Raw genomic sequence first — 12,279 nt, forward strand, 5'->3', positions numbered from 1 at the left:
ACAGTATATACAGCAATTCTACATAAAACATAAGAAATAGTAATAATAGTGATCTTTAGAAATGGAAGCCACATCAAACAAAATTACATATCATTTCATTCATCTTTATCTAAAGAAATCATAAAATCACTGTATTAATGTTTGACTCTATCCTTTTCAAAGCAAATCCTTAAGATTCAGCAATATGACATTCAATTTTCTTCTCAATTTAAATGTTAAAGTCAATGAATCTGGGTATTTGAGATGTATAACAAAAGTGAAAATGCATTTATTAGTTTGGCTGAGGTTTCTGTTTGTTCCAACCCTAATAAAGTTGATCATAATCATTGTCTCTGGTGTCTTTTATATCATGAAAAGGCAAATCCTCTTCCTATACTGAAGATGTTAATAAATCATAAAATTATCTCGGAAAATTACCTACATGTAAAGCTCTTTTAGTTTTAATTTGGGACAAAAAGAGATGCTAATATGTAAACCTTCCTTCTGAAGCAATGACAATCTGTTACACTGCAAACAGATTCTATAACAAAATGAAACAGTTTCAGGAAACAATGAAAAAACTCATTCTAATCAAATGACTTTACAGATATGTTCCACTTCTAGTTCTTCAAAGTACCTCACAATTTGATGGTTATAGGTAGCATGTCAAATTTCAGGTTATTCAGCTTTTGTTTGGCACAATATCCATGAAAGGCAATGAAGCTAATCAACAAACAAAATTGTTAAAAGTATGAATTAAAGATGACAACTTATAAATAATAAAATGAATTACTGCTGCCACTGGCAAACACAACATAGTAAGTTTTCTAAAAAATACTTTTGTATAAGGACTTAAATGTGTTGCATTAAGGACAATGGTAGACTGGAAAATGGATTAAACTCAGTTTGAAGACTTGATTCAAGGTTTAGCTGGACATTTAGGGGTAGTCTGTGAACAGGTCACTAAAATCTCTCTTACTCCAGTTTTCTTGGCAGTAAAATGAGAATAATGACTGACCTTATTACAACTCTATATAACTGCTGAGAAGACCAAATGAAAGAATGAATGAGTGCTATTTAACTATCAAGTATTATTCGTATTCCTAATTCCTTAGATAGTCTTAAAACAATTTAAAAAATAAAAATAAAAGCTTTAGTAATTAAAAACAGTGGTGTACACTTACCTCCTTCTTTCGGTTCTTCAGCATATTCTGAAATTTGGACAACTCTTTCTCTTGTTCTCCTTTAATGCGTTTGGCTTCATCTCGCAAGCGATTTGTGTGCTCTTGTTCCAGGCGTTCGATAGTCTGTTTCTGCTGTTTTTCTAGGTTCTCAATTTCCTGGTCATATTGTCGCTTTTTACTCTGTAAAACAATATAGCTCAAGATAATTTTTCCATCACCCATATTAACTCCTTAAAGATGTTTCCTAAGAGAACACAACTAGTATTTAAATTTAGTAATGTGCTATAATCTTTACAATAAAAAGTCAAATGCACTAAAATATGTTATGAAAATTCTCAAAAAAATGAGTTCATTTTTTTCTAACATGGAAAATTTTTTTCTATTTTATTTATTTATTAGAGAGGGTCTCATTCTGTCACTCAGGTTGGAGTGCAGTTGCACAATCACAGTTGACTGCCGCCTCAGCCTCCTAGGCTCAAACAATCCTCCTGCTTCAGCCTCCCAAGTAGCTGGGACTACAGGTGCACGCCACCATGACCAGCTTATCTTTATATATATATATATATATATTTTATTTTATTTTTTTTTTTTTTGGAGAGATGGGGCTATCACTATGTTGCCTAGGTTGGTCTTAAACTTCTGGGCTCAAGTAATCCTCCTGCCTTAGCCTCCCAAAATACTGGTATTACAGGCATGAACCACTGTGCCTGGTCTTCTTTTTTTTTCTTTTCCTTTTCTGTTTTTTGTTTGTTTGTTTGTTTGTTTTTTCTTTTTGAGACAGGATCTCCCTCTGTCACCCAGACTGGAGTACAGTGGCGCAATCTCTGCTCACTACAACCTCTGCCTCCCAGATTCAAATGATTCTCACGCCTCAGCCTCCTGAGTAGATGGAATTACAGGCATGTGACACCCTCCCTAGCTACGTTTTCTGTATTTTTAGTAGAGACAGGGTTTTACCATGTTTGCCAGGCTGGTCTCGAACTCCTGGCCTCAAGTGATTTGCCCACCTCGGCCTCCCAAAGTGCCAGGATTACAGGTGTAAGGTACTGCGTCCGACCCAAAATTTGTTTTCTATTATACTAGCAGAATGTTCAAAGTTTTTAGATTATCCAGAAGAATAGCCAATTGTTGTGAAGTAGTAAAGCAAATTAGAAAAATTTCAATATTTATCCAATAAAATTTTTGATAAATCAAAGGGCTTATTTGAAGTCTACTTTAATAATACTATTAATAATATCACTACTATTTAATAATAAGATTACTTGTCATTTTCAGATTTACTCTTCCACATTAAGATTCTTACAATAAACATCTTATTCTATTGGAATAGATCTTTTGGAATTATAAATCTACTCTTTCAACAAGACTCCTGTTTATATAATACTCAGTAACACTGTTTTTGAATACAGGTATAGTTACTTATTTGTAATGTGTATTTTCTTTTTAAAAAAACTGAAAAAAACATTTCAGAAAGTATGGTGGGGGAGAAATACAGATTTTACAAGGTTTTGGAAAACAATATAAGTACTATAAAAACACTCAATGAGAACAAAAGTTCATTATTTTCTTAGGAAATCTCAGTTATGATCCAGCTCATGTAATCAACAATCCACAGTTCACACACACACAAAAAATTTTTTTTTTTTGAGACGGAGTCCGACTCTGTCGCCCAGGCTGGAGTGCAGTGGTGCCATCTCGGCTCACTGCAAGCTCCACCTCCCGGGTTCACGCCATTCTCCTGCCTCAGCCTCCCAAGTAGCTGGGACTACAGGTGCCCGCCACCGCACCTGGCTAATTACACAAAACAATCTTTATCAATTAAAATTATAAGTCAACACAAGGACTATATTCAAAACATGAGTACTATAACATTTCAAATGATACTTTTTCTAACCTACATTAAGGCAGATAGTCAACATAAATTACAAAAATTTTATATTACATTATTAATTCCTTTTCCAACTTTGGACACAAGGCAAAAACTGAAGGACTCAGTGACAGCTACCTGGGACTAGTAAGCACTATTTCCTCTAGCAGCAGGAAAGAGAGATGTGGAGGCTTAACTGTAGAAGCCAGAGAATAAAGCACATTTTTAAAAAGCCCCTGAGGAGTCCTACTGCTCATCTAGGTTTGAAGGCAACTGCTCTAAACTGGCTTAAAATCTTGGATTCCAAACCTGAAAAATCTAATTAGGGCACTGAAAAATTATTCAGCAATAGGCAAATCTAGGAAAGTTGTTCACTGACTTCATGATTTTAAGTTTTCATGAGAGAAAAATAAAACAACCCATCATACCATAAACAGCTTGAGGTAGACTAGGACAGAAAATCCTTTCAAGAAAAAAGAATAAATCAATAAAAGGCATCCATAACACCAAAACGATAAAAATGCCAGAAATAAATCACAAAGCTACAGAAATCTGGCAATCAGAGAACAAGTTCTGTAACCTGTTTTTTTTTTTTTTGCACTAAATGTCATTATTAACACAAAAGTGTATAAAATGATATAAAAATCAGACTTTACCATCATTTCCTGCTCAAAGCGCCGGAAAATTTGTTCTCGTTGTTGCTGTAGTTTGCTATTGAGCTGTTGTTGGGCTCTTTGCTCTTCTTTCTGAAGAAATCTTAATTCCCGAAGTTCCTGACGTCTGACAAAATTTAATGGTAATGACAGAGAAGACAGCAAAAATTACACTTCTGAAATGCTTTTTTTTTTAACTTTAAAAATTTTCTTTCAAGTGTAACGGTAGTAAAAGAATAATAACAAATTAGCCAATAATTTACCTTTGTTTCTCTATTCTTCTGACTTTTCAGAGACTGAAAAGAAGTCACATACCAGTTTTAATTACATTGCTTCTCTACTCACCTAAGAAACCGCAATTCTTCAGTTTTGGAATCACTATCTGTAACTATCTTTGACGTTGTTACACTCACTTCTACACCATCAACAATAAATTTGCGTGTTTTCTTCAGTGTTTTCTTTTGTCTTCTTGTTTCCTGAGAGAGATTTTATTTTAGTTAGGCTTTGTACAGGGAATACTGGAGGTAGGAAACATTTTCTTCTTCTTTTAACATTTCTTTCTTTCTTAAGACAAAACAACTGAGCAGCCATGCAGACTACACATAGAAAGTATAAATATAAAGCAGCAGACTCATCTGTGGAACCAGTTATAACACCTTAAACGTCATCTGACTTACACACGTCTTCACAGATGAAATCAAATTTTTTCCAGGTATGCATTTTCTTCATTTGCATGTATAGCTTTTATGACACATTATAATTAGGCACAAGTGATCATGAGCAATTCACATAGTTAATCAGTAGAACTTTTACATGTTCTCTTTTCATCTTTTCACTTTGTAGTTTCTCAGATATCTCTGCTTTTTCACTGACAAAACAATTAAAAATGAATTTGTGGGGCTCATCTCTTAAAAAAATCTAGACTGACAGGTCTGGGGGTAGCCGGAAATCTATTTTTTGAAAAAGCTCTCCGGTAATTTTTAAACACTGCCAGCACTGGGAATCAAAATCTACTTAATCAGTAACAATAATATCAACAGCCCCTCCCTCTATCTCAAGGCCAGAGATACATGTATGATTTTAGGGTTACTACAAAGACAGTGCCTCCACTGCATCCCAAAAGTACCAGATTTGGCTGCTAGCTATGGCCTAAAATTCTTTATCAAGACTAAACTCTTCATTCCTCATTTGGTATCCAAAAACATTTAAATGCAAACAGAAATAACAGACATATAAGACTCCTACAAATACATTCTGGTAAACAAATTAAGTGTTCAGGGCAGATACTTCCTGGGTTTTGATATAGAAGAAAGAGTTAGAAGGCAGAGGGAGCAAAAATGGAATGTGAAAATACTAAACTCAAAATGCATCTGATTTTTAAATATTTTCTCTATGGCACCTTCCAATCACCTTTCTGCATCCTCTCCTCTTACTGTTCTCTTCTCCAGGGTTCCAGGATCCTCATGCTCTTCTTCCTGAGTCCAGGACTACAGTATCCTGCCCAGGATTCCTTTAAAATCTAAAGAGAGCACACTCCAAAAAATACATCTACCTACACCTTAACCTCCAAACTTCACATTTCTTCAGCTCCTACTAAAAGTTCAATAATTAATATCTCCTTCATTCTTATACAAGTTATTTGCATTTTTAAAAGAGGCTATTAAGTCAGTGAATGAATTTCAGAGTGGTGGTGATTTCAGTCAGTGAAAGAAAGCAAACTGAAAAAAGAATACATGTAATCATTTGGGGCTGACAGGCAGACTGATCACTCATGCCCTGGAGATCCATCTAAGTCAGTTTTCCTAGGTTGTTTCTGCTCTTCTGTCTTCTCTTCTGCTACCATCAACCCAGAGGGTCTAAGAAGTATTCTCCAAGGGGTGGCCCAGGGATCACCTGCATCAGAATTCTGTGGGATCTTTTGCTACAAATACTGATTCTTGGGACCCATTCCAGACTTCTACATAGCCCCTAGTAACTCCTAACCACACTAAGATTTGAGAATTACACTCAAAGCTCCACATGTTCTGGGCTGTAGTGTTTGTTTTGTTTTCCCCACAATGGTTCTCATGGCAGTAGCAATGTCTGTGACGGCATGGGCCAATGGTAAATCAAGGATTATTTATACCCTAAATATGCTTAAAAAGAGATCATTCTTTCCATTTCTAATTCTCTCATATATTGTTGATTCTTGCTAATGTTGCATCTAGATATGTCCAATAAAAGAACCTAATCACACCAAGCAACCATATTACACTGTTTATCTGCATCAGATTTGCAAAAGTAGGTAGATCCTACCACAAAACTTAAAGATTACATCCAGAATCTCCTTAGTTCTTTTAATTGCTTTCATAGGCTATAAGAATTTATACGGTTAATACTACATTGATTTAATGCTGTTTTATTTTCAAGACATCAATTTCACATAAACTCTGAATTGAGAAAATGACAAAGGAAATTCCAAACAATGACTCATGCACACTTACTTGTAAAGATATTGATCCACTGTCTTTAGTTTTACTTAGGAAGCTAGAGATGGATAAATTCAAGTCAATGCTGCTAGTATCAGCAGTGGAACCAGTGCCTGAATCAGTATCATTTTCCTTTGGATTCTCAGATTCTGGTGGCAGAATAGTTTCAGTTTTTGATAAAGAACCTATTTCTTCTTTATTTTCTCCACTGTCAGAGTTGATATTAATACTAGGTATTAGAACAGGCTGAGGTTCACTGGGCTGTGAAACTGCAGTGACTTGAGGCTCTGTTTTAATTGACATCGGAATTTCTTTTTTCTCTTTATCTATCTGAGTAGTGACTTTAGAAGCATCCTGGACTTCACTTACTAAAGCCTTTTGGTCGGTATCAGCTACCACACTTCTGACCTCTGTTTCTTCAGTGATACTTGACTCAGTAATTTCTTTAACTTCAGTTGTTCCTGGTTCCTCATTGACATCCATTATGTTCTCTGAACTGTTTATTACCTGTTCCTTATTTTTGCCTTCTTCTATTTCATTCATTTCAACTATTTCTTTAATAGGAACTTCCTTAGTACTACCAGCCTCAGGACCCACCATGGGCTTATTAATTAATTTCTGGCCTACTTCGACCACTTCTTTCCCATCATTACTCTGCGTATCCTCAGCACTGTCTTCATCTGCTTTCTGAGCCACATCTGCTGCCTCATATGTTCCTATCGCATCACTTGTATTGCTGACCACATCTTTTTGAGTTTTGTCGTCTTCCCCCAATTTCTCTTGGGTGTCTTCCTTTGGAAGCCCAACTTCACTATCAACTGCCTGAATATTTGCCTCTTTTTCTCCAGTCTCTTGAGAAACTAAATCTACTGTTGGCAAAATAGTATCTTTAATTTCTTCAGATTTTGTAAGCCTATTTTCAAACATCTGTTGCTTTTCCTGATCCTTTTCTTCCTCAGATTTTAGATTATGTCCAATACTTGTTTTTAAGGTTATCATTATATTATTCTCTTTTCCTTCACTGACTGAATTAATGTCCACAGTTTCTTGGTCTTCTGTGTCAGGCAGATTTTCAAGCTTGGGCCTCTTCTCCTCTCTCTCATTCTCCTTGATTACTGCTGTTCTGTCATGGAGTTCAGTCATTGCTTCTAATTGATCATCGGTAATATGTTCACTAACGTCCTCCACAGCCTTTTCAGGTTCATCAGTGGTAGGTTTTTCATTAAGAATTTTGCTGTTGAGTTTATCTTCAGAGTTATTATGTTCTGTTTTTTCTGAGACAGATTCCAAAATACAAGCATTTTGTGAAAGTTTATCTTCTTCAGAGCTGGCGATACTAAGGTCAGAAGATGCACGCTTACTTGCAGGTATTGGCTAAAAAAGATTTAATATATTTTTAATGTTAAAACACGACCCTAAGAGTGACCAAAACAATGTTTACAGACATACAATGATTTAAGATCTTTATTCAGTGAATGTTGCTGAATTTAAAGAATTAACAATTCTTCTCATAAGAAATATAACAAAAATGGGCCAGGTGCAGTGTTGCACACCTATAATCCCAGCACTTTGGGAGGCCGAGGAGGGAGGATCACTTGAGGTCAGGAGTTCGAGACTAGCCCGGCCAACATGGTAAAACCCCCTCTCTACTAAAAATACAAAAATTAGTTGGACATGGTGGCACACACCTGTAGTCCCAGCTACTCAGGAGGCTGAGGCAAGAGAATCACTTGAAACCGGGAGGCAGCAGTTGTGGTGACCACTGCACTCCAACCTGGGTGACAGAGCGAGGCTCCATCTCAAAAAAAAAAAAAGGAAATGTAACAAAAATGTGCAGCAAGGAGCAACCTTGCTACTAATCTTCAGGTCTAAATTTAAAGATTTTGTATTGCCGCCCATCAATCCTTAGATACAGGTACAACTACACCTCAAAACCCAACTCTAAAAATTAACTAAATGAAATTTCTTTCCTAAATACTGACCAGAGAATTTTCTGTTTCCTCCTCTTCATCTTCCTCTTTGCCATCTTCAACTTCTTCTGTTACTTCAGCCTTTGCCTCTGCAATCAGTTCTCGGATGGGTTTGTTGGAATCAACAGTAACAAAAGGATGCTATTGAACATTAAAAACAGCATACTCAACAACCGGAATACTACTAAACTAAGTTTCAAACACACATTCTTACGTGGTAAAAATACGAACATGTGGGCAGGAAAACGACAGACAACTTCAGATAATGCTACATCTGAGAAAGAAAGAGGAGAGGGGGCTTGAGCAATAGCAGGGACTGCCTAGAACTGGATCTGTACATTTTTAAGAATCTGAAGCAAATTTGTCAAAAATGATAAGAATTGTTATATCTGGGTAGTAGGTACATGTACTTTCTGTATGTTTGAAAATTTCATAATCAAAAATTTTAACTGAAATTTAAAGCAAACTTCAGGTCACTAAATTATTACTTCCCTTTTTTTTTTTTTTTGAGACAGAGTCTCACTCTATCACTAAGGCTCGAGTACAGTGGCACGATTTTGGCTGACTGCAATCTCCATCTTCCAGATTCAAGTGATTCTCCTGCCTCAGCCTCCCGAGTAGGTAAGATTACAGGCATGCACTACCATGCCCAGCTGATTTTTGTATTTTTAGTAGAGACTGGGTTTCACTATATTGGCCAGGCTGGTCTGGAACTCATGACCTCAGGTGATCCACCCGCCTCAGCCTCCCAAAGTGCTGGGATTACAGGCATGAGCCACTACACCTGGCCTCATTATTACTTCTTAAAAAGTATCCACCTCTATAAAGCCTATCAAAGCCTCAAAATTATAAAAATCTTTAGAGTTCTGTTAAAAGTATCTACAAACACCTGTATTCTTGACATGGTTCTAAAATTCTTGAGACTAAGAAGACATTTTATTCATCTTTGTATACTCAACATTTAACAGTGTCTATCACAGACTAAGGGCTTCAAGTGTGGGGTAACAAAATAATAGAAAGTGTGTTCCAGGGGTATACTTGCTGCACACAACAAAGCAAATTTTTTCTGCTTTATTCCCCCAGATAAATAGGTCAACCTAAAACACTATGATGGAGTTACATAATAACTCAACCTAACAGTAACTGCCTCAAGATTTGTCATTTTATTTGCCCACCTATAAAAGTAATTGACAAATTTTTATTTAATATATTACAAGTAGTCCTTCTATAAAGCAAAATTAAATTTACCCAATCACTTTAGCAACATTTTTTTAAAGTCAACAATATTTACTATTTACAGACATTTTTTAATTAATTAGTTCACGGCCCCCGTCCCCAAGGAGCTTGCTTTCTAGTAATTGGAGAGACATAATGGAAATAACTACCAAAATGAAAAGAACAATTAAACTGAATCAAAAAAGCACAGGAGGAATAATGTTTAAGCTAAATGCCTGTTGGTAACAGCAGCGTTTATTTTGTAAAGCAAATAGTAACTACTGCCATTTTGGCTCTCCACAGGAAAACTGAAGTGGAAAGAAAGCACACTGAATATGAAATTATATTCTTACAGAGATGTTAAAATAATTATATTATTTGCTGTTGTCATACTCTCTTACCTGCAGTAGCTGAGAGGTAGTCCACCTAGCATCCACATTCTTTTCTAAGCATTTCTTTAGAAAGTCCTTAAAATTTGAAGACCTTCAAAATAAATTTTAACAGTAACATTCTATTTTACTTTCTTGTTAATCAAATCAAACAAAACTCTTTGATAAGTTATGCTTAAGTTTCATTATGTAATAGTATTAATTCAACATTTAAAAAACTAGTTAATAAGACTATTAAGATTTTATAAAACTTACTCATTTGTAAATACATGTTAGACATATATGTAAGTAGGTACATAATCACTGAGACATAGCCATATACTCACGAGTATGCCAAAAAGCAAAAAATTTCTAATAAATTTCACAAATATAGATCAATCTATATGCCTCACTTCCTCATAGTACAGAAAATACCTTTCTCATGCAAAACTCAAATCACTCATATTTTCAGATATATGGGAAAAGTGAGCTCAAAGATATTTAATGGTCCTTAAGAGAAATATACCAAAAATCAATTTTCTAATTCATATAATCTTCGTACCATGTACCCAATTTTAAATACTCTTGGAAAATTGTGAAAATGTAACATCAAGTTTTGCTTCCTAATATCGTTTGTTTCTTATTAAGCTTTTTAAATAATATTTTTACCATCTTGATGGCTGTGCTAATGTAGGTGGCTCAGATTTTGCTATTTTTAGCAGCACTCGCATTGGATTTAATTCATGATGAGGTGGTTCTATCTCAGCCATTTCTATTAAAGTGATACCGAGGGACCAAACATCAGCTTTGTAGTCATAGGGTCTGTCCTTAGATGTTTCACACATGACTACTTCAGGAGCCATCCTATGAAGACAGATAATTAAAAGTTAACATGTTTAATAACAGTGACTGCAAACCACATGGTATAATCAATTATGTGGACAAAATTAATGAGTTATTGTAACTGCTGACATGACTAATACTATAAATTCATAAAACTGAATACATACCAATATGGTGTACCAATAAAGGAATCTCTTCTTTGAATTGTCCTCGTGTTTTTAGCTGATACTCCAAAATCCGCTTGAAATAATCACACAAAAGCATTAATGAGAACTTTTAAGCATTGTTCATTGTATTCAATGGGGAGAAAAAAGCATTTTAAGTCTTTAATAAGGCCAATCTTACAATAAAAAGTAAAACAGAAAGAAAAAAATGTCTCTCCCATCTTAATCTTGACTATCTCTTTCTACCACCTCCCAAAAAAAGCTGCTAAAGATCCCATTATCAATACATTTAATACCACCATGTCTTCAGATGACAAATCCTTCAAAATTGAAAATTAAAAAATGGTAACTCTAAAAGCAGACCAGTCTATCCACTTCAAAAACAAATGCCAACTAGTGCTATGTGGCACAATTAAATTAAGAGTCATTAACATTTTTTCTATAGTGTGAAAAATAGAAATTAAACTAAAGCAACCTTTATGACAGTGTATGTCTTGCTAACTTCCTCATAAAATCATATTGCCAAGAAAAAACTGGGAACCTTATGTTTTCTGATTTAAATTATACAGAACAGTAACATTACAGCTTTTTCAGTTGTTAATCCCACCTTTTCAGCTTAGAGTTCAGACAACATTAACAGTAACATAAAATTGGTATTGTTGCATAATTTACCTCATGCCGTAAATGCACAAATTTTTAAGTTCCACATTTGACACCACAATTCTCAAAGTTGAATACCAAAAATTCAGTATTTGATGCTCATGCCTAGCACAGAGTATACACTCAATAAATGGTAGCTACTATTAGCCATATTCACAATTCTAACCTTTGTCGTTTTTGTTGTAGAACCCTCAAAGGTCATGCAATTCTGCCTGAATTACTTTTATCTATTATATGGTTCTTAGGGATAAGATTGTTCTATATATCTGTGTTGCAGAAATGGAAGGTTCTCTGGAAGTATTTGTAAATTAATAAAACAGAAATTACAAATATTTTAATTGTCAACTAACTAAATATTATTTTAGAATTCCTAAACCTTCAGTATATTTATTTTTAAGGTACACATTATTTTACACAAGTTTGTCCCTATATTCAAATAAAATTTCAATATATTTACCAAAAAAAATTCCCCAAAATTGATCAAAACTATAACATCCCATTTCGAATTAAGCTAGGAGACTTTCAAGAATGATGAAAAACAGGCCGGGCATAGTGGCGCATGCCTGTAATCTCAGCACTTTGGGAGGCCAAGGCGAGCGGATCACAAGGTCAGGAGATCGAGACCATCCTGGCTAACATGGTGAAACGCCGTCTCTACTAAAAAAATACAAAAAAATTAGCCGGGCGTGGTGGCGGGCGCTTGTAGTCCCAGCTACTCGGGAGGCTGAGGCAGGACAATGGCATGAACCCAGGAGGCGGAGCTTGCAGTGAGCCAAGATCGCACCACTGCACTCCAGTCTGGGCGACAGAGCAAGACCCCGTCTCAAAAAAAAAAAAAGATGATGAAACTAAAGAGCCATGTAAGTCAGAATTAGAAAAATTCTGAAAGGTAACAGAACTCAAGAAAA

The 12,279-nt window shown here is 35.2% G+C and overlaps 1 protein-coding gene across 2 annotated transcripts in view; it reads right to left on the reverse strand.

Annotated features, from left to right (window-relative positions):
- The window catches only part of SLK (STE20 like kinase), a 62,927-nt gene that overhangs the window by 19,590 nt on the left and 31,058 nt on the right, over positions 1-12,279 (reverse strand). For both annotated transcript variants that reach the window (XM_023206578.3, XM_023206579.3), the window contains exons 5-12: positions 10,715-10,787; positions 10,374-10,568; positions 9,738-9,819; positions 8,134-8,262; positions 6,167-7,525; positions 4,029-4,159; positions 3,687-3,810; positions 1,164-1,343 (exon numbers count right to left, since the gene is read on the reverse strand). In XM_023206578.3, the coding sequence (XP_023062346.2) occupies positions 1,164-1,343; positions 3,687-3,810; positions 4,029-4,159; positions 6,167-7,525; positions 8,134-8,262; positions 9,738-9,819; positions 10,374-10,568; positions 10,715-10,787 (2,273 nt within the window). The remainder of the gene's footprint in view (positions 1-1,163; positions 1,344-3,686; positions 3,811-4,028; positions 4,160-6,166; positions 7,526-8,133; positions 8,263-9,737; positions 9,820-10,373; positions 10,569-10,714; positions 10,788-12,279) is intronic.

The sequence above is a fragment of the Piliocolobus tephrosceles genome, chromosome 9, assembly GCF_002776525.5.
Source record: "Piliocolobus tephrosceles isolate RC106 chromosome 9, ASM277652v3, whole genome shotgun sequence".
Lineage (NCBI taxonomy): Eukaryota > Metazoa > Chordata > Mammalia > Primates > Cercopithecidae > Piliocolobus > Piliocolobus tephrosceles.